The 22,556-nt window shown below is 47.0% G+C and overlaps 1 protein-coding gene across 4 annotated transcripts in view; it reads right to left on the bottom strand.

The window, feature by feature from the left end:
* CLIC5 (chloride intracellular channel 5) overlaps nt 1-22,556 on the bottom strand; it is a 192,084-nt gene that overhangs the window by 34,188 nt on the left and 135,340 nt on the right. For all 4 annotated transcript variants that reach the window (XM_070456351.1, XM_020894540.2, XM_070456352.1 and 1 more), the window contains 3 exons: nt 17,532-17,641; nt 13,347-13,472; nt 5,047-5,153 (listed from right to left, as the gene is read on the bottom strand). In XM_070456351.1, coding sequence (XP_070312452.1) covers nt 5,047-5,153; nt 13,347-13,472; nt 17,532-17,641 — 343 coding nt within the window. The remainder of the gene's footprint in view (nt 1-5,046; nt 5,154-13,346; nt 13,473-17,531; nt 17,642-22,556) is intronic.

Raw genomic sequence — 22,556 nt, 5'->3', positions numbered from 1 at the left:
AGAGAAATAGGTGGGATCCGCAGTCTCACATACCCGCAGATACGTGAGAAAGGAATATGGAAAGGTGGGAAGGAAAAGCGGGTAGGCTGCATAGGATCTGTTTGGATTAGACACAAACAGGTGGGTTTGGGACTCTTAGACCTCTTAGCAGAGGAAGAGAGCCCGGTGGATGTGGACTTGTGCACAAGGATAAAGGAAGGAATGTGCAAACATGAACAGACCAGTAGAAACGATGGATGGATTCGCGTCCTTAGTCCACAGGTACGTACATGTCCACTCACTCTCCAACCAAGAAGGAAATGGAGAAAAGTACATGAGGATGTGCCACAAGCCAAAAATGAGACAGTCATGGGGCAGGGATATAAATATATCTAGGGACATGTGATAGGGCTGGAGGAATTAACAAAGGACTTTAAAAAGAGTGAATAAGAATAAAGAACGCAAAACACATATGAGATCCCTCTGTTGATTGTCTGGAACCTGCAGTATGTACAAAAAGTGAAATAAACCAGTAGGTGGATGGGATGAAAGCAGAAAGAAAAAAGAGAGGTTGGGGGAAAAAGAAAGTAAAATATAGTATTTATGCCTGGATTACAATAAATAGCTAAAATGAGTTCTTTGATAGCCAAGGGGTTCAGCAGAGTATGTTCAAACAGCAGTTTGAGGGTAAGAAATGCAAAATGCAAGATGGATATTCAAAGAGAGAAGCCCAGGTCCTCTTATGAGATAACCGAGAAGAGCGGGGGTGACCAGGTAAAGCAAGGTGTCAAAAGAAACCCCTCTAGGGAAGGATACACCCCAGAAGCCACACTGACATCGCAGTGGGCAGAACGCTGAGCCAGTGTGGGGGCCGGGGGAGAGGGGACTTGCAGCTGCTGAGCCTGAGGGTTGCCATCCAGTCTCAGAGGTCTGTGTGCATGGCTGTGTCTATGAGGAAGGTGAGTGAGAAGTGCCAGGAGGGGGACTCACAGACAGGGAAGGCCATGAGGCACAGAACCAGCAGCGTGGATGGAAGTGGCCTCTGCCGGGCAGAGGCAGGATGCAGGGTGAAGATGCAGCTGAGTGCAGAGAATGCCAGGCTTGTTACCGGGCATGCCAAAGGTGAGACGGACGAATCTCGTGCCTTCCCTGCCCTCCTCCACCATCCTTCTGCTTCAGAGCTCCATAAACTTTCAAGGCTGAACAAATCACATAACTTTTCCCTGCAAGGTTGGAAGACAGATGTGTGGGGCCCAGAGCAGGGACTCCCGTGGCCAAATCTAAATGCAGGGCCGCTCTCTGCCATCTCAAAGACGCCCTTCCCTGGGCCACGTGGGCTCCCCGTCTCCTGCTGCACCTCCACTTTCCAAGGGAGAAGGGCCCGTGCTCCTGGTCAGCCTGGCCAGTCTGTTGAGTAGGGTCTGAAGAATGGGCTGATGCAGATGAGAAAGACAGTCAGAGAAGGATGCTGTGAGGATGCGTCCAGAAAACTGAACACAAGAAGCAAAGTCTCCCAGGAGCTGTGCAGTGAGTTATATCACAGATCAAACTTTGTCGTAACGCTTTTCTTCCTCATCTTCATGATCCCCTCACCGCCGGGCCCCCTTCCTCACTTGCTAGTCCTTCTTAATCATCCTTCCCGGCTCCTTCTTCCTCCGGTCCCCTCTGATCACACTTATGTGGGTGATCCTACTGGTGATCCTGCTGGCCCTAGAGCTCCCCTCTCCTCACTCACGGACTCCCTCAGGGACCAGAAATCCACAGACACTCAAGTCCCTTCACATCTGCAGGTTCCAACATCCACGGACCAAGAGAGCAACTGCCTACCTTGGAGAGGAAGAAAATGCATCTAGGAAATGGGAAACAGAATTAAACAAGTCAAAAAGAGACTAACTGGTTGGGAGGTTTGGAATGCTCATTAGGGCTCACGAAGCAAGAGCTGAAGCAGTAGTTTCTGATGCCAGTATTCGTGTTTATCTCATTTTTGCTCTAGGAATAATCAAAGTGAACATTTAAAGAGCATTTACATTGTGTCAGGTGGTGTGCTAAAGGATTCATAAGCATATAATTATGAATAACATGACTCTGCATGACAAATCTTGGATATGTTCTTCATGGCCCTGTTTGGCAGATGATGAAATTGACAGCATCACTGAGTATATTTTAACAGATGCAGAAACAGGCTCTGTACTCCCTGCTCTGTCTTCACACTTTCCCTGCTCCCTCCCCACCCCCGCCAATCTGTGTCCTTTTCTTCATACCAGAACCCCGTCATTGGTTTAGGGGTCACACTGAATCAGTCCTATTTCACCTTGAGACTCTTAACTAATTACATCTACAAAGACACTATTTCCAAATAAGGTCACCCTCTGAGGTCCTGGGTGGACATGGATTGTGGGGACAACACTCAACATATTACAGGCTCCAAACAGCAACAAAGCAAGAGCTCTGAGCATGTTAAACTATTTCCCACGTGTTTCTCCTTCTTCTTGTCCCTAAAAGGCCACCCTCCCTGTGGTACCTCTTCACGTACCTCTAATGACTACCTTGCCCACAAGGTAAAATCCAGGGTCCTCCCCACCTCCCCTCACCACCCCGATTGCCACTGCCAACTCCAGATGCTTCTCCTGGTCTCTGTCACTGGAGTCTTCTCACCCTCCCCACATCCTCCACCCTGTGCTCCCCGTCAAATGACCCCCCTGAATCTTTACAACCCGGTTGGAATCCCTTAGGAAGCTTTCTCAAATGACCCAGAGGTAAATCCTTGCTGCTCTGAACCCCTTGGGAGATAACTCTTTTCTCTGCTCACAGGCCAACTAATCAGCCCTTCAGACTCCCCTTGATGAAGTCATCACCCACCTCTTGTCTTGTTATCTTTGCGAAGGTAAGCCTTTTCTTCTGCACGAGTCAGGCCTCAAAGACTGGGTTGGTGTCTTTTTCTAGAATCTAGTTTTGTGCCTGGCACCCCCAGGTCTGCAGGAGCTGTCACTGAACCCTTTACTTTCCCACTGCACCAACAGTTCCTGCCAAAAGTTCTCTCTCATCTCACGCGTGGCTGTCTTTCCTGGTCACCTTGGTCCAAAGAGGGGCCTTTCTCCTCCGGGCTCGTGGAGCAGTTAGCTCAAAGGTGGTCCAAGCCAATGGGCCACCTGGTTTCGGGATCCATTGTATGATCACCTATTGTATATTCAATTTCTCACTCATTCTTGAAGATGCTGGAAGTGCTGTTCAACCAATCACTATTCATTTACTCATTCATTCACAAAGTTTTTGTGACACCCTTGCTCTGCCTGGCTCAGGGCTAGGCTCCATCTCCCTATTCAGGGGGCCAGCAAACTTCCTCATCCTTCTTCCTTCTCCTCCCAGGGACTAACACAGTTCTTCAAGGGTCACACATTCTCAATGGGACAGTGCTATTCAAATCACTTTAACTCATGCTAAAGGACCAGGTCAAATGAGGGATTAAAAAAATGCTATCAACTTATGCAACTTCCCTGGCAGTCCAGTGGTTAAGAACGTGCCTTCCAATACAGCAGACGAGGGTTCGATGCCTGGTTGGGGAACTAAGATCCCACATGCCTCGGGGCAACTAAACTGAAGAGTTGCAACTACTGAACCCACACGCCACAACCAGAGAGAAGCCTGTACACTGCAATGAAGATCCCACATGCCACAGCTAAGGCCTGATGCAACCGTAAATCTATCTATCTATCTATCTATCTATCTATCTATCTATCTATCTATATATATATATATATATAAACACTTCCAACTTAGGACTTCCCTGGTGGCACAGTAGATAAGAATCTGCCTGCCAGTGCAGAGGACATGGGTTCGATCCCTGATCGGGGAAGATTCCACATGCTGCAGGGCAACTAAACCCAGGGGCCACAACCTCTGAATCTGTGTGCCTAGAGCCTGTGCTCCTCAACAAGACAGACCACCAATCTGAGAAGCCTGAGAGCTGCAACAAAGAGCATCCCATGCTGGTCACAGCTAGAGAAAGCCCTTGAAAAGCCACGAAGAGCCAGGGCTCAAACCCCTCTGAGAAGGCAGAAGAGGCCACCAAGCCTGAGCTCTGTGGCCAAGGCCCGAAGTGAAGGGGCGAGCGGAGGAGGAGCCCTTCCCTGGTGGCTGGCGGCCCGGACGGTGCACAATCGCCTGCAGTGTGGGAGACCTGGGTTCGATCCCTGGGTTGGGAAGAGCCCCCGGAGGAGGGCATGGTAACCCACTCCAGTATTCTTGCCTGGAGAATCCCCATGGACAGAGGTGCCTGATGGGTCACAGTCCATGGGATCGCAGCGATGAAGCAGCAGGAAAACGAGCCAGGCTTTGAGAAGAGGTTCCCGGCATTCTCTGCACTGGCGGAGGCGGAGGCGGGTGGGGTGTGCAGAGGGTCAGGCTCTGCCTTGAGCGGTCACCATAGTGGTGACGGCTCTGTCCCACCACGGCCTCTGGTCAACCCCCTGAGAAGTCTTTCAGCGACCAGACAGCAGCTGCAATGTGCTCTTCTAATCAGGACTTCAGCGCACAGAGCAGGGCTGTGAACTGGGGAGAAACGGACAGTAGGATTCCTAGGTGGCGCCGAGGTAAAGAATCCGCCTACCAATGCAGAAGATGCAAGAGATGCCCGTTTGATCCCTGGGTCAGGAAGATATCTCGGAGGAGGAAATGGCAACCCACTCCAGTATTCTTGCCTGGGAAACCTCATGGACAGAGCAGCCTGGCAGACTACAGTCCATAGGGTCACAAAGAGCCAGACACAACTTAGCGACCAAGCCATGCATGGCCAAGGCAGGACCCTGTGCGCAGTGTATCATGATGTGCATTAAGGCAGGCTCAGAACGCAAACAGCATCCCTCTTCTGATGCCACAATAAGGACCACCGGCCTCTTTCCCTGCACTGGCCGGAAAGCAACATCTATCACCCTCTCCGCTGCATCAAGAGGCCTCAGAATGAACAAATAAAAGCACTGGTTCCAGGTGCTTCTCTGGTGAGTATCTGAAGATGCCCTGGGCAGGGGACAGCACCAGAGGTGGGCGGCTGGGTGGAAGGGGGCCACTCACCAGCGTTGCTCTGCTGCTTCGTGTTTTTGATGTAGGCGGAGAACTTGGCGAAGATGTCAATGCCTGCCGTGTTGGATTCCCGATGTTTCGCAGCCAGTCTGGGGTACCTGGAAGGCAAGATGTGTTCTCAGGTGAGTGAGAACTCGGAAGTCCTTTAAGGGAGAGCCTCTTTCAGTCACCTCATGATGAACAACACTCTTGTCTTCAGCAGGATCTATAAGTCTTTTGAGGTTTCTCCAACCTATTCTGTAGGGAGGGTGGGCACTTGTACCCCTAGTTCAACGACAGTGCCAGTGAGTGGGCAAGGCAGTTGTTAGAGGTACGGGAAGAGTCACATAGGGAGGGTGGTCTTTTAGGGACAAGAAAGAGGAAAAGCACATGCGAAACATTTAAACATATTCAGTGATCGTGCCTACTTGCTATTTGGAGCCTGTAATATGTTGAGTGTTATCTCTACAGTCCGTGTCCACCCAGGACCTCAGAATGTGACCTTATTTGGAAATAGAGTCTTTGCAGATGTAATTAGTCAAGAGTCTCCAGGTGAGATAATACTGATTTAGTGTGGTCCCTAAATCCAGTGATTGGTGTCGTCATTAAAAAAAAAGCAGACACAGAGCTGGGGTGGGAGGAGGGGGCATGTGAGACCGAAGGGGGCAAACTTGTTTGTAGCAGAATCCATGGCTTTGACTCCATTGGTGCCATCAAAACAAGCCATTCTGATTTTCAAAAGATATTATTTCACGAGCATTTTACATGAATGGCCAGGCAAGAGTGGACGGAAGTGGGGGAGGGGCAATTGCTTGACCATCATAATCACTAAGTATGTGGACCTTTGTGATCTTTGGGTGAAGAGTGGACTTCCAGCTGTTTGGCTACTTTATGTTTAAAATGCAAAATTCTTTTTTTTTTTTTTTTTTGGTTTAATGTTTTAAATAATTTGAAGCAAAACACCTTTAACAAGTATTTGTTTTTCCTTCTTCTTCTTCTTTTTTTTTTTTTGTTCTTTCACTGACCCATTAGCTAGGGCCACCTACTCCTGGACCATGTTGAGTGACTGTTTAATTTCAGATCCTGACATTGGACGAGTCTTCCAAAAGTCACTGGGTTCAGCCGTCTGCCCTTGGGCAGATACGAGGCATTATCGCCCTTGTTTTACAGGGAAGCAATTGGAGACCAGAGAAGTTAAATGACCATTTGAGGTCATTTATTATTTGAGGTCATTTGAGGTCATTATTTATTATCATAGATAATAAATGGTGAAGGGGCCATGAGAACCTGGTTTCTGGGCGCTGGAGCAGCGATCCTCTCACTTCCTCTCTTCTCTGATATCTGTAAAAGCTTACTTGTACTGAGTGCCCACTCTGTGCCAGGCACTATTCTAAAGCCTTGCCAGATTTATCATTTATTCCTCACAATTCCACTGTTACTGTCATTAGCTTTCTTTCCCACAGGAGACAAACAAGGTGCAGAGAAGCTAAGTAATTTGTCTAAGCTCAGGAGACCAGGCGTCAGAGGCAAGACTCCAACCCAGGCACTTTCACTTTGGAAGCCCAGCTCTTAAGGTCCGTGTGCTGAGGCCTCTCCTCTGCTGTTTGCCCCCAAGCCACCAAACACTCCTGGAGCTGGGCTGAGCACCATGAAGGAACTGCCGTCAGCCACCAGGGGGCGCTCTGCGCAGGTTCTGCACTCATCTCCCCGAATACACTGGGAATTACCAATTCATCCGCTCTGACTGCAGACACGAAGCGATTGTCCCTACCAAATGCTAGGTAACCTTCCAAGATGAGGGAATTTAGGATTATCCGTCCCTATTTTGGCTTTCCCACATAGAATCTTAAACTGAATGTCTTAAATTATTATCAATACATACAAAGTACTCCTTGTTTTTGCTTGATAAATAATAAAAACAGAAGGGACTAGATAATGCATTTTATATTTGGGTTTGTTGGTTGTTTTTTTCCTGCCATCACTTGATCAGACTTCCACTCATCCAACCATTTCCTCATGACCAGTGTGGGTCAAACATGAGTGGGTGGTACCAAATCCAAGTTGGGTGACAAAGGGCCATGTGTCCAGGGAGAATATGCTAGTTCCATCCTGTGTTCTAAATAGTATGAGAGATTGAGATTTGACTTTATAGCATAATGTCCCACTTGAAGACTGTCCTGGTAGGAACTGTACCTTCAAATATTAACCTCACAGATTTTGGTAACTAGACTTGGGGCAACTACTATTCGGGATGTTAAGTACTTTTATTTTAGCTCCATATTTACACTGTATTTTAAATATGCAGATGAGCAGGTTCCAGGGTACCTTTTGTTTCTCTAAAAGGCTAACAAATAGTGCTTTATCTATAGAAATATCTTTGAAATAAGATTGTAATGTGATCAGGTGACAAAGTGATGGGCAATTTCTCTAACTCAGGGGTGAGCCTGTGGGTCAAATCCAGCCCAACATTTGTTTATGTGGCTCCCAGGAGCTAAAAATAGTTTATACACTTTTAAATGATTGAAAATATCCAAAGAAGGATATTATTTTGTATGTGTGAAAATAATAAGGCATTCCAATTTCAGTATTCACAAATAAAACGCAGCCGCATCCATGTATATATGTATTGTCAATGGCTGCTTTTGGCTCCCCTGGGGGCTCAGCTGGTAAAGAATCCACCTGCCAATGCAGGAGACTCGGGTTCAATCCCTGGGTCAGGAAGAATTCCCTGGAGAAGGAAATGGCAGCCCATTCCAGTATTCTTTCCAAAAAGGCTGGGCGACCTCACTCATGGAAATTTCTCTCCACTCTGTTTTTAAGATATCTTATTTCCAAAGCATGCATTTTAGATATGCACTTAAGCTTCATTCTGGGAAGTGAAACAGTTGGCCATTCATCAAAACAATTTTTTTTTTTTATAAATAGTGGCAAAAGAAAAGATATGATTGCAGATGGAAATGCTCTGATTGGCTGAGAGTTCCAACTGACGTCTTACCATGCCCCTGAACAAAAGAACAGCGTGCAACTAAACCAACATGCAGTCATGCCAGGGGTTAGGCCCTGTCCCTGGCATTGGGGATACATTGGAGAAAAAGAGAAGACAATCATCTCGTCCTCATGGGGTGACCTCTGCGGATTCCAGAGCCTCTCCTGGCAGCGTGAGTGTTGACCTTGCATTTCTTAATGAGCTGAAAACTGGAAGGCTGTCCCCTCTCTCCCTGACCTCAAACTCCATACAGTAAGCCCCCTACATATGAACCTGCCAGTTGCAAACTTTCAAAGATGCAAACCTGTATTCACATATCCAATCATGTAAGTTAGTTCACAGCCATGAAATCAAAAGATGCTTACTCCTTGGAAGGAAAGTTATGACCAACCTAGACAGCATATTGAAAAGCAGAGACATTACTCTGCCAACAAAGGTCTCTCTAGTCAAGGCTATGGTTTTTCCAGTAATCATGTATGGATGTGAGAGTTGGACTATAAAGAAAGCTGAGCATTGAAGAATTGATGCTTTTGAGCTGTGATGTTGGAGAAGACTCTTGAGAGTCCCTTGGACTGCAAGGAGATCCAACCAGTCCATCCTAAATGGAGATCAGTCCTGGGTATTCATTGGAAGGACTGATGCTGAAGCTGCAACTCCAATACTTTGGCCACCTGATGCGAAGAGCTGACTCATTTGAAAGGACCCTGATGCTGAGAAAGATTGAAGGCAGGAGGAGAAGGGGATGACAGAGGATGAGATGGATGGATGGCATCTCTGACTCAATGGACATCAGTTGGGGTAAACTCCAGGAGTTGATGATGGACAGGGAGGCCTGGCATGCTGCTATCCATGGGGTCGAAAAGAATCGGACACGACTGAGTGACTGAACTGAACTGAAGTTAGTTCACATGTCTGGCACAAATAGTCTGTGCATGCATCTTCTATAAGTAGCTGTGCTTTTGTGTACTTTACAGTAGTGTATAGAGGAGAGTATCTTTATTTAAAGCCCAGAATGTTTGGAAGTAAGCATAAAAGCAGCAGTGATATAGCTGGTACTGCTAGCGAGTGCCAGCTATTGTATCGTACTACTGTACTTTTCAAGGCACTGTATTGTAAGAATAAAGATGTTTCATTATTTTGTATTTGTTTTTTATGCATTATTTGTGTGTAAAGCATTACAGACCTTTTATAGTACAGTACTATATTGCCGACTGTGTCAGTTTCATTCCTAGGCTAACTTTGTCCAACTTACGAACAAATTGGACTTGTGCACAGCACTCCCAGAAAGCAACTTATTCGTATGTAAGGAACCTACTGTACTTTCAACCACTATGCCATCCCATCTTTGGTACTGAGGCTGCTGCTCCACCTCCCAAAGAACCAACAAGAACCTTCGTGATTATCACTACTGTGAAATATCCATAGACATGTCTTAAAATAATGAACTCAAAGTGTGTTCCACTTTGGCTTTGAGCCCTGTTAATACCTGCCTGACAGCTGACCGACTAAATGTAACCGACATTACATGTAATGTCGACATTACATGTAACCGACATTACATGTAACCGACATGTAACTAGTCCACTAGTTCCCTCTCCTGAATTTTTACCTCTGTTTATTTTAAACAACAACCAGCTCCGGGAAAGTGCTTTGAGAAACTCATGGAATCACAGAACTTCTGCTGAAAGGCATCTTCAGAGATGAGGGAATGGGGACGGTCTGAGAGGGGGCAAGGCTTGCCCAAGGCCATACAACAAGCACTGTGGAGGAGGGAGGCCAGACTCTGGGGTCCTGACCCTCACTGATGGATCCCGCTAACTCGGGCCATTCCACCAGGAGGAAAGGCAAAGGCCAGCATGTCAACTATAATCCCAACGCTTCCCTGTGGAGCATTAACTGGGTCAGTCTAACCAGGGGGATGGAAGCGAGTCTCATTTAGAAACTACTTGAGACCTCCTGGATTCCTCATTTTGACACCAAATGCTTTGTGGAACCAAATGTAATCTTTTAAAAAGATTGTTGGAGTGTTTGTATGTGGGTTTTTTTTTTTTCTTTTTCCTTTAAAACATAAAACTAAGGGGAAAAAGGCTCCCACAAGTTCTTGGCTCTCTGGCAGCTTTAACAAACAGTGGTGTGATGAGAAACACATGCCCACTGGAGCTTGCGGAACAGAAAAGGGGGTTCTGCTGCCCCCTAGAGAACCAGGAGGCTGGCCTGCCCTCCTCCGGGGCCTCGGGACACGGGCCGCCTGACCGACCTCCCAGTTAGAGGCGGATGACTTCGCTGCGGGCCGAACAGCCGGTCTCTCCTTGTGCGGCTGAACGACTGGCTTGCTGACATTTCTGGGAGGTAATTAAGACACCTGCCCCAGCCTGACCCACTCTAAGGCACCGAAGGGACACTCCGGGGGGCTCCGCAATAGTTGATGGTCTCATCCCTAGGACCCACCTGGGTAGCCTTCTGGAGTTGTGCGTTTTAACAGTTTTGAGGTTCCGCTGCCTGGGTTTGGTGGATTATAGGGTCTCTGATATGTCAGGAACGGACTTAGTAAAAAGCTCCTACATACACTGCAGTCCGGAGGCCTGCATCCAGAGGGCCAGATGAAGCAGAACTCAGGAGAGGTGGAGAGGGGGGGAGGAGGCAGCATCTATGTCCTGCACTGCTTAGCCCGATTTGGACCATGGAAAACTTCCAGTAGCTGATGATACGGTGATGAATCTGATGACGGCCCTCCTCTGGAAGAATCTGCCTGTACACACGGGCATATGATTCTCGGGGGGTCTCATGGGCCTTTTTGGTCCCATTAGGGATGTAGACTGGAGAGTCCCCCCCAAAGGCACTGCTAGATGGGGGTGGAGGGAGCCTGGCTAAGATGGGCGTGAAGGGTCATCCTTTCCCAGGGGAGACAGTGGACACTGATAGCAGGAAAAAGACTCCATGGAGGGGTCACAGGGCATGACTGGCAGAGCCAGGAGTGGACCTGAGGCCTCCAGACTCAGCCCAGCCCTGCACACTTCCATCTACTGGGCTGGCTATCCATCCTCCCACTGTTCCAATTCCCCATTCTCTACTGGCCTTGATGGAAGCAGGCACTCCCACAAGCAGGTGTTACTTCTAAAAGGGAAAACACTAACTTCTTGGTGGACATTCCCCTCTGGGTCTCCTGGGCAAAGTCAAAACTCTATGTAGTTACCGAAAATAGCATTTATTTTCTGTTGTTGCATCTCAAATCAGCGCCAGCCATGAGGTTAAGTCCCAAGGGATGGAAGATGGAGCCTGAGCCTCTGGGGGTCCTTTCAGCACAGTGGTTGGCTGGTGTCCCATTCAGAGATGTGTGTGGCTAAGCTGGGTGTTCCAGGTGAGGCTGATGGGCTGATTTAATCAATTCATTTATTTTTCAAGACTTTTGGACTTGAGACAGCTTTCCATGCTCAGTATGAAAATAAACTGTCCTAACGGGGATGACCAAGAATACACTTTCAGGAAGAATGTGCAAATGGTTGAGGCTTAATCAGATCACAATGGTTGAAAGTGTTAAGTCACTCAGTGGTGTCCAACTCTTTGTAATATCATGGAATGTAGCCTGCCAGGCTCCTCTGTCCATGGGATTCTCCAGGCAAGAACACTAGAGTGGGTTGCCATTTCCTTCTCCAGGGGATCTTCCTGACCCAGGGATTGAACTCAGGTCTCCTGCAGTGCAGGCAAATTCTTTACCATCTGAGCCACTCCTGGAGATCCTCAATGTGGATGACAAAACACTTTTAGGAAGGATGTACAAATGGCCGAGTCTTGATGAGATCACAATGAGATCACAATAAATTTAACAGTGATTTGACAGATGTGTGACCTTGGGCAAGTTACTTAACCTCTCCAAGCCTCAGCTTCTCCAGCTGCAAAATTAGGATACTGACAGCACTTAACTTTCAGGGCACACCATGTGAGGGCTGTAGCAGCCCCAGTGGCCTAATGGGTAAGGCACTGGCCGTCTAAGCCAGGGATTGTTGGTTCTAGTCCCACCTGGAATGGTATGATACAGGCTTCCCTGGTGGCTCAGATGGTAAAGAATCTGACTGCAGTGCAGGACACCCAGGTCTGCTCCCCGGATCTGGAAGATCCCCTGGAGGAGGGCATGGCTACCTACTCCAGTATTCTTGCCTGGAGAATCCCATGGACAGAGGAGCCTGGCGGGCTACAGTCCATAGGGTCGCACAGAGTCAGACACAACTGAGAGAATGTTTCAGCTTCAAGTGAGGGCTATAGCGATATCTGTAAAAAACAAAACTTTAAAATCAATGCAAAACGGTCATCTTTCTTGTCAGGCCACTTATGTCACCTATTAAAGTGAAAGTTGCTCCATCATGTCCAACTCTTTGCGACCCCACGGACTATACAGTCCATGGAGTTCTCCAGGCTAGAATTTCACCTACTAAGTATGTTCTAAAATCCCTCCTGCCTCTCTGCTCCCATCTCACTGTCACCGCCTGAGCCCAGCCTTCTTACCTGTATGTCTTACCTGGTACGTCACCAACTGGCTCATCCTAGTTGATTTCTAGGAGCTTCCATCCTCTGCTCTCCCTATATTCCCCCATCCCCCAAAGAACCTGAAAATGGACTCGACAACACCTTTGCTTAAAGCTTTTCAGGGACAAGCCTGCAGGATTAAGTTTGCGCACGTCTTCCTCTGTGTGTGTTAATAATACTATTGCCCCGGGTTCTCTTTTTTCTAAAGGTGATTGTTTGAATCTCTGATTTCAGTCCAAGTACAGTGCACATGTCTAGTTTCCAGCAGCTTTTAGGATTTCAGGGCTCTTCTCTCCTCTTTCCCATTAGAAGCAACTTACCTTAGCTCTGGTCTCTCCCCTCCCTGACCTCGTTTTCAGAAGTCAAACTGCTTTCAGTCCATTTTTTTTTTTTCATGTTTAATTATGGGCTCCAACCAGACAGGGTCAGATTTATGGATCTTATTCATACGTTGGTGTGGTTTTAAGTCATGGGATTACCTCTCTCCTGGCTGACTTTTCACTTTACTTTGTCGACCTTTCAAAACTCTTGTTCTGCCATGAAGGAGCCTCTGCCCCACCTCAGGCAGAGGGGCCTGGAGAGAAGACGTGTTTAGGGGGCATCAGCTCTAGGGGGTTGGGCTTTGTAGTGCAGGCTGGGGACGGGCAACCCTCTGGGGGTGAAGAGGGCTGTACGGGACTCTCTCTTTTCAGAGAGAGGCCTGAGCCCTGAGTCGATGAGGCTCTTTTGGAAATCTACTCCTGGGATCTAGAGAAGCACACGGAACCCTCCCTGTCATTAGCGCCCGAAAGAAGCAGCTCATTACTTTTCAGGGGTCAAAGTCTCCTCCAGGAACTCCTCGATCTTATTGACGTCTGTCTTCACATCCCCGTTGAATGTCAGGAAGGGTGGATGGGTACCAGGGGCGAGGTTGTGCAGGTCAGCAGGCTTTCTGCAGAGAGGAGAGAGCAAGGTTCAGGGGGCGGCTTATACCAGGGCACTTCATGGACATGGAGACCTGGGGTGTATCGTTCATTATGTATCGTTTGCAAAAACAAAGCTGGAATGGGACGTAGGGCAGAGAAGGGTGGAGAAGGTTCTGGAAGAATGTGGTGTGATATAGGAAAACCGGCCGATGGCATTCAGTAATAGGAGCAAGACAGGATGGACTTTGAAAAAAGCAGAGCCTGATCACAGGTGACTATCTAAGCTAGAGCCAAGCTTCCAATACCCAGGGCAGAAGTTGGGGTTTGCTTTCAAAAGGTCCTTCACTTATTTGCTTAACAAAAATGTATTAGGCAGAATCCCGAACTTTGAATATTCACGAATTCAGTCATGCTTTTCCACTAAGAAGGATATTCTGTGTTCTTCAAGGTTTGCACAAGAGGAAGGAAGTGACGCTGTGTTTGACATGGGTCCTTATTCAAGGCAGAAGGTGGGAGCGGGGATGGAGCAAAGAGCAGGGAAGAAGGGCCAGCAGATGGATGGAGGACCTGGGGAGACAGAAGACTGCACAGCGGACAGAGGGAGGAGGAGAAATCATGATGGAAACTTCCCGGGGCAGGGCTGGGACATCAGAGTCACCCCAAACCCTCTCTCTGAGAATGCACACTCCTTGTGGGAGGCAGGCGTGGGGGTGGGAACAGTAGAGAGAGGAACCAAGAGAGTAAATAAGGGGGAAGAGGAGTCTGTAACGAAACACATTCCTGGCGTAATCAGCCTGGGAGGGGAAGACAGGAATTTCAATTAAGGTGTCCCTCCCGCGTCCATGCCCAAACACACACTCTCCAGCTGCCTTCTGGGGCACTTGGAACTCCTCAGACAATTGACACTGCAAGCACTTCTAAAATCCAATTTCCTTAGTCCCTGTGTTTACTTCGTATGTGTTTCTCCTTTTAGACAATGGAAGGACATTCTTTACCTTCTCTTCCTGTGTTTTAAAGGCTTCCCTGGTAGCTCATATGAGCTCACCTAAGGCAGAGATGGGCTTCCCAGGTGGCTCAGTGGTAAAGAATCCACCTGCCAATGTAGGAGACTCAAGAGACACAGGTTCAATCCCTGGGTCGGGATGATCCCCTGGAGTAGGAAATGGCAACCCATTCCAGTACTCTTGCCTGGGAAATCCCATGGATAGAGGAGTCTGGAAGACTACAGTCCATGGGGTCACAAAGAGTCAGACATGACTGAGCCTGCATACACACACACACACACACACACACACACAAGGCAATGATGCTTGGGTTCTCAGCAGGGTGGGAAAAATCCATACTGATTTTATATTTCAGCAATGAACTCTCTGTGGCTTAAAGATCCAGAAATTATTTAAGTGTTAGTTGTTCATTTATGTCTGACTCTTAGAAACCTCATGGACTATAGCCTGCCAGGCTCCTCTGTCCATGGGGATTCTCCAGGCAAGAGTACTGGAGTGGGTTGCCATTTCCTCCTTCAGGGGACCTCCTTGACCCAGGGATCGAACCAGGGTCTCCTGCATTGCAGGCAGATTCTTTACCATCTGAGCCACCAGGGAAGCCCTGGTAAAATTAATAAGGATGATTTTTTTTTTTTCTAAGACTCAGCAGAACAATATCCTTTGGAGTCTGGCATCCTTCTGAGGTACTGCCTGCGGTTGCTATGGTCCAATTCACGTTGCCCATGGATATTGGTCAGGGGAGGCCCCGTCTCTTTGTTGACTCTCTCAGCAATTAAGAAATTATACAGTTAGAACTTAATTACCTATTGCCAAGTCTAACTTATGGATCATTTAATATACATCAGTCCTCCTTTCCTGACTGGAGGTCAAGATGATGCTAAGAAGAGCTGACACAGGTGGTATTCTTGCTACCAGCCAGCACAACACTGAATGCAAGCGGTCCATGGCCTGCCTCCGCAGATCCTCACGATAGAAACAAGGCACCACTGCTATGCCCATTGTACCAGTAAGGAAACAGATTCAGGGAAGAGAGGGTAACTTGTTCAAGGATACTCAATTCATGGTGGAGCCAGGATAAGAAATTAGTTTTGCTGGGAATTGCTAAACTTCACTGTATCAAGCATTTAAAAAGTTTCTTAATTCATATATATATATATAATTCATATATATATATAATTCATATATATATATATAGTTCATATATATATATATATTTTTTTTTTCTCCCAGTAAGAAAGTCTCCTTATCTATAAAACTGGAGTCCTGATACTTAACTGGCCTACTTGAAGGGCGTTGGCAGGACTAGATGTGATAACAGAAAGGAAGGAGCCTCGTAAGGATCTGAGGAATGCTGGGGTGGCTGATCCACAGCCAAACACGAGTCCACGTTTACAGATGATACTCCAAAGACCGCCTCTTCTCCACTAAAGGAAGCCAATCCTCCCAACTGTACGAAAGTCAGCTCTCGCAGACACTGTCTGCATTGCGTGTGTGTGTTCATTCATTTGACAGAGGTTAGCTGGGTCCCTGAATGAATGAATTAGCTGCTATGATGGATACAAAGAAACTTAAACATGATCTCAACCAGCCCTTGAGGGATTCAAGGTCTCACGTGAATGACAAAACAAACTTCGTAACTGATGAGTCCTAAAGAGCACGGTATCTGAACCAAGGAGACGGGGTTTTTGGTGAAAGCCCCTCCAACTCTAGATGGGCACCTTAAACAAGCCATTTAAATGTGTGTCTAGGTTTCCTCAAATAGAACAAAGAAAAAAAATCACACTTTATGTGATTTTTTAATGGGAAAGCAGGCTAATGGTAAAGCACTGGGACTGTAGCTATCATAACCTGGTGAGATGCAAACTGATGGAGTCGGGCAGCAGGGACCATAGATGCTGGGTGAGTCTGGGGGAGAGATATGCCTGAGAGTAGCGGGGTGGGAGGGGCAGGCTTCCCAGGAGAGAGGGCTGATCCTGGGAGTCGGGCACCATCTCTCCACTTGGTTAAAGGATTATTTTAGGGAAAATATCCCAAAGGATTGTTTTAGGAAGAATATACTTATGATAATACAAAGGATGATCAGAGACAGATCAGAGACAGACAGACAGAACCCGGATGGATGGACAAAGACGCTGTCTAACCAGTGGTGGGACCTGGACCAAGTATGGGCTTTGAGAATAGACAGGAGGGCTTGGAAGTAAGCAACAGCACAGTGAGAGGGTGCTGGGTTACTGACGGACAATGAGGACAGCAAGAGGAGGAAGCCGGAAATGTTTCAGTGCCTAGAAAAACAAAAGAACAAGGGAATTCAGGTTTTTGGGGGAGGGGACTTCAACTCAAAGGGAAAATGAAGGTACAAGTTTCAAACCAGATATTTTAAAGTGATGATAGAAAATGCAAGTGGAAACAGCAAGAAGAGGGCAGGGGTCTCGGTACAGAATAACTGACATGAAGGTGACAGGGAGAGTGGGCTAAGCTCACGGAGGAGGAAGATGAACACCGGGAGAATGCATCTGAGCCAGTCCCCATTTAAAGGGGAAGCAGAGGAGAGAGGAGAGAGGCAAGAAGGAGAGAGTGTGGCTCGTGATGGTGAACGATGCCTGAATTTTAAAGTCATTAAAACTGCACTTCAGAAGGAGAATACTAGCAACACTCCATCCCAGTCTCTAATCCAGAGCTCTCACACTAAGGACTTCTAAAGATGGGAACATAGTGGGAGAAATGGTCTGGATCTTAGTTCCTTGGAAACCCAACCTCTCACACCTGGAGTCTAGCTGGGGTCCCCCAGGATGAGGGCATTAGTATGATGGGAACGGCTCACTCTGGATTTTCAGATGTCCATGCCCATCTCTGTGCCAGACACTCAGCCACGATACCCAGTGCCCAGTCCCTCCCTCTTCCTTGCAAATTGGGACTTGCTCTGTCCCAAGGGTGATGCTTGTTTTCCCAGCCTCCCTTTTAACTAGGGGTCTGGCCAAAGAGGTGTGAGCAGGAGGCAGCTAGAAAGTTTTCACCCTCCTTCATGGATGATCCTCTGTTCCTACAGCGAAACCTACTGCTCACGAATGCACCGTCCTTTACCTTTTCAGATCCACCGTGGTGACATTGAACACAACTCCTTTCAGCCAGAGGATCATAAAGAGGCGCTGAGAGAAGGGACAGTTGCCAATGCTTTCCCCATCGATTCCAGCCTAGAAAGAAAAGCACAAGAGTCCTGAGTTGACTTGTGCACATTAGCAAGAAGGCATATAGCATTCTAACAGCTAGATGCCGTTTGAGCAGAACTAAGTCCATGCTCCAGCCTTCCTTTAGAGTTGACTTTTAATATTTATCATTGTCTTCCTAATGTAGGGTGACACTTGGCACAGGGTAAGGGCTCAATAAACCCTGTGGGACTGAACGTGAGTTTCCAGCATGGTGATTATGCAGGCTCATAACTTTCTGAAACCATTGAACCCTAGCATCTCAGAGTAAAAAGAGACCTTTAATATCACAGGAAAAGTGTTGTGAAAAGTGTTAGTTGCCCAGTCGTGTCTGACTCTTTGAGACCCATGGACTGTAGCCTGCCAGGCTGCTCTGTCCATCCATGGAATTCTCCAGGCAAGAATATTGGAGTGGGTTGCCATTCCCTTCTCTGGAGGATCTTCTCGATCCAGGGATTGAAGTCGAGTCTTCCACATTGCAGGCAGATTCTTTACTATCTGAGCCACCAGGACACCCCTTAATATCACATAATCTGATACCAAGAATGTTGGACCAACTTCTATACTTCTGAGTAATCATCTTATCTATACTTGAATACTTCCACTCACCAGCAATTTATATCTCTCAAACTAGTCCATTCTGAGGACAGTTCTAACCATCAGAAATGTTTTCCTTCTGTTATATTAATAACCTCGCCAAAGTATGTTCCTCTATAGTTTATCCTCTACCCTTTGGTCCTTGCTCCATGAGGATGTCATGAGTATAGATCCTCAGGTTTTGACCTCTTTCTATCTAATCTGCAGGCTCAAGATTTTAATCAATGTCCCACTTACTTCTGACTACTACTTGACCTTGTGTCAATAAGCTACTCATTTGTTAAATTATTCTCTTGAACAGTGAATACATATTGGTCATGTGCAAAGCACTGTACAAAGGGGATTCAAAACAGCATTTACTCAGGAGCTTAGGACCCTCTGAGGTGTGGACTAGGGGATGAGACAGGTACACACAGATAATCATGGCAGACAGCATTAGTGAGGACCTGTGTACTCCCGCTCCCCAACTTTCCCCTTCTCAGTACCCTCCTCAAAACAGAATTTTTTTCTCTGAAAGGCAAGCCCACTTTTACATCTGAGTGGGCTGCAGAGATGTGAATTTTATAGAGTATGTTTTCAATAAACACAGGAAGAAAAAGGTTGGAGAACTGATTTCTGTGTGATTTATTTCCACTGAATGGTTTATTGGCTCCAAAATGGTACCTAGAGGGAGAAATCACCTACTCACTCTGTTTGGGGTTTCCCTGGTGGCTCAGTTGGTAAAGAATCTGCCTGCAATGCAGGAGACCCAGGTTCAGTCCCTGGGTTGAGAAGATCCCCTGGAGAAGGAAATGGCAACCCACTCCAGAATTCTTGCCTGGAGAATTCCATGGACAGAGAAGCCTGTTTTACTGGCCCCAAAATGGTACTTGGAGGGAGAAATCACCCATTCACTCTGGTTTTTGTTGTTGTTGCTTTAGGGGTTTGTTGTTGTTGTTGTTGTTGCAGACGTCTTTGTTTGTTTCAGCTTCGAGGGATGTGGGATCTCAGTTCCCTGACCAGGGATCGAACCTGTGCCTCCTGCAGTGGAAGCTCAGCCTTAACCTCCGGACTGCCAAGGAAGTCCCACCCACTCACTCTAGTTTGCCCTTGGCTACCCTGGCAACTGTGGCCTCATCAGGACCAGGCTCCACCCACAAGGAGGATATCTGGAGGAAAGTTGAAAAGTTGACAACAATCCAACCAACATCCTGGAATGAAGGCTTACTAAGACTTCTTTTCTTTCTTTCTTTTTTTGAAAAGAGAAGGAGAAAAAAACTGCCCTCCGAGCTCAGCACATTATTTTTCCCCTGCAGCTTTGTTTGCTGGGGGCTTGGGGGGGAGCAGATGTCTTCTTTCATCAGCCTCAGGCTGTGCTTATTTCTACCTGGCCCATCATCCCCAGCAGAGGTTCAGGTTTATAATGGAAAACTGGTGCCTTTGCTGGTGTTTCTTGTAGGTAACTGCTATGAAATTACAGTTATTTCACCTTTCTCTTAACTCTACCCTGAACCCCATCCTTATTCAGTTCTCACTTTCCTTAGTGCTGGAAACAGATCCACTCTGAGGGTTTCAGAGACCACAGGCTTGGTTATAGAAAATCAGAAAGGTGGAGGGCATAGGGCAGGCGCCACCCTGACCACAGGGCTAACGTTACTGATAAAGCCACATTCAGACAGGCAACTATGGATTTAATAATGACTGGTGCAAAACTTGAGTTGATGACATCAGTTCCCTAAAAGTACCCATTTGACAGGTTCTTAGTCCCTTAAAACATCCTGACAAAAGAATTTTTCCCCAGGGTCGGTTATGATGTAAGTGACAAGCTGAGAATTCAAAAACAAAAGCCACACACTCTTATCTGTTTTTACCTCTGGTGGTGAGGGTGGGAGTGGGGATACTCATAAGAGAATCGAAGCAGGAACTACAGAAATATTGGCATTCTTATTAGCTGGACCCAAAATTCATACAATAATGTTAATAATACCAATGAATATCTATATTGTCAGGCAATGTTCTAAGGGCTTTTCATATATTGCTTTTTATTTAATTGCATTATCATGAATAATAAGCTCTCTGTTCAATTCAAACCTTTTATTTTTATTTATTTATTTTTGGTCGCATCACCTGGCATGTGGGATTAGTTTCCCAACCAGGGATTGAATCTGAAGCCCCTGGATTGGAAGCACAGAGTCTTAACCACTAGACTGCCAGGCAACTCCTGCTTTACATAACATTATTAATGTATTTATTCCTCACGTGAAACCTGTGTAGTGAGATAGTGTTGTCCTTTTACAGACATGGGAGCTGAGGGGGAATTACAGAGAGGGGACGTCACTGGCCTGAGAGTCCCTAGGATGAACCCAGGCAATCTGGTTCCAGACCCAGAGCTCTTACCCGCCATGCGTGGATCCATCCCGAGGACCCAGCCCAGACAGGCAGCACGGTCACCCAAAGTCATGGAGCAGGAGGTGAGGGAGCTGGGGATGTCTGATACATCCCAGATTGCAGTCAATATGCCACAGCTCTGTGGGCTGAAGAGGCTGGTGGCAGTCACAGTTCCCCCCATGTCCACTACTGTCTTGTCAGGATTCTAGATGCAGTAAACAAAAATTGCCAAAAGACCAAGAGAAACAAGACACAAGGGGTCTGTCTTACTGTCTCTGCACCTCTCTTTCAGCTTCACTGTCCCTTCCCTTCTCTTGTGCTGGGAACACTTAACATGAGATCTACCCTCTTAAGACATGTTTCAGGGTGCAAGGCAGTACTGTTGACTATCCAGTGCTGTAAGCGGCTCTCCAGCGCTTACTCACTTTGCTCAAATGAAACTGTATTTCTGTTATTAGGAACTCCCCACTTTCCCCTCTCCTTGACCCTGGCAACCACTTTTCCACTTTTTGATATTATGACTTTCGCTATTTTAGTTACTTCATATAAGTAGGATCATGCAGTATTTGTCTTTCTGTGATCAGTTTAATTCATTCACCATAACGTCCTTGAGATTCATCCATGCTGTTACACATTTTAGAATTTCCTTCTTTTTTAAGGCTGCATAATATTGGGAACAGTGGCTGACTTTATTTTTCTGGGCTCCAAAATCACTGCGGATGGTGATTGCAGCCATGAAATTAAAAGACGCTTGCTCCTTGAAAGGAAAGTTATGACCAACCTAGATAGCATATTAAAAAGCAGAGACATTACTTGGCCAACAAAGGTCTGTCTAGTTAAGGCTATGGTTTTTCCAGTAGTCATGTATGGATGTGAGAGTTGGACTATAAAGAAAGCTGAGTGCAGAAGAACTGATGCTTTTGAACTGTGGTATTGGAGAAGACTCTTTGAGAGTCCCTTGGACTGCAAGGAGATCCAACCAGTCCAACCTAAAAGAGATCAATCCTGGGTGTTCATTGGGAGGACTGATGTTGAGGCTGAAACTCCAATACTTTGGTCACCTGATGTGGAGAGCTGACTTATTTGAAAAGACCCTGATGCCGGGAAAGATTGAGGGCAGGAGGAGAAGGGGATGACAGAGGATGAGATGGCTGGATGGCATCACCGACACAATGGACATGGGTTTGGGTGGACTCCAGGAGTTGGTGATGGACAGGGAGGCCTGGGGTGTTGTGGTTCATGGGGTCACAAAGAGTCGGACACGACTGAGTGACTGAACTGAACTGAATATTCCACTGTGTGTATACATCAGTTTTTTTATCCATGCCTCTATCAAAGGACATTTAGGCTATTTTCATACCTCGGCTATTTAAATACTGCTAGAGCTTCCCTGGTAGCTCAGACGGTAAAGCGTCTGCCTACAATGCGGCAGACCCGGGTTCGATCCCTGAGTCAGGAAGATCCCCTGGAGAAGGAAATGGCAACCCAGTCCAGTATTCATGCCCGGAAAATCCCATGGACCAAGGAGCCTGGGGGGCTACAGTCCATGGGGTCGCAAAGAGTCAGACACAACTGAGCGACTTCAGCTCAGCTTCAGCTCAGCTCATAATGAACACAGGGCTTCCCAGGTAGCACTAGTGGTAAAGAACTCCCCTGCCAATGCAGAAGACATAAGAGACATGGGTTTGAGGCTCTAGGTCAGGAAGATCCCCTGGAGAAGGGTATGGCAACCCACCCCAGTATTCCTGCCTGGAGAATCCCAAGGACAGAGGAGCCTGGCAGGCTACAGTCCACAGGGCCACAAACTGTTGGACACAACTGAAGCAACTTAGGACACATGCAGGCATAATGAACACAGGATTGCTAATATCTCTCTCAGATTCTGATTTCAATTATTTTAGCTGACTTCCCAGAAGTCGGATTGCTGGATCATATGGTA

The sequence above is a fragment of the Odocoileus virginianus genome, chromosome 27 (genome assembly GCF_023699985.2).
Source record: "Odocoileus virginianus isolate 20LAN1187 ecotype Illinois chromosome 27, Ovbor_1.2, whole genome shotgun sequence".
NCBI lineage: Eukaryota > Metazoa > Chordata > Mammalia > Artiodactyla > Cervidae > Odocoileus > Odocoileus virginianus.
Note: the sequence above shows the minus strand (reverse complement) of the source record. Positions and strands in the feature narration are given on the sequence as shown.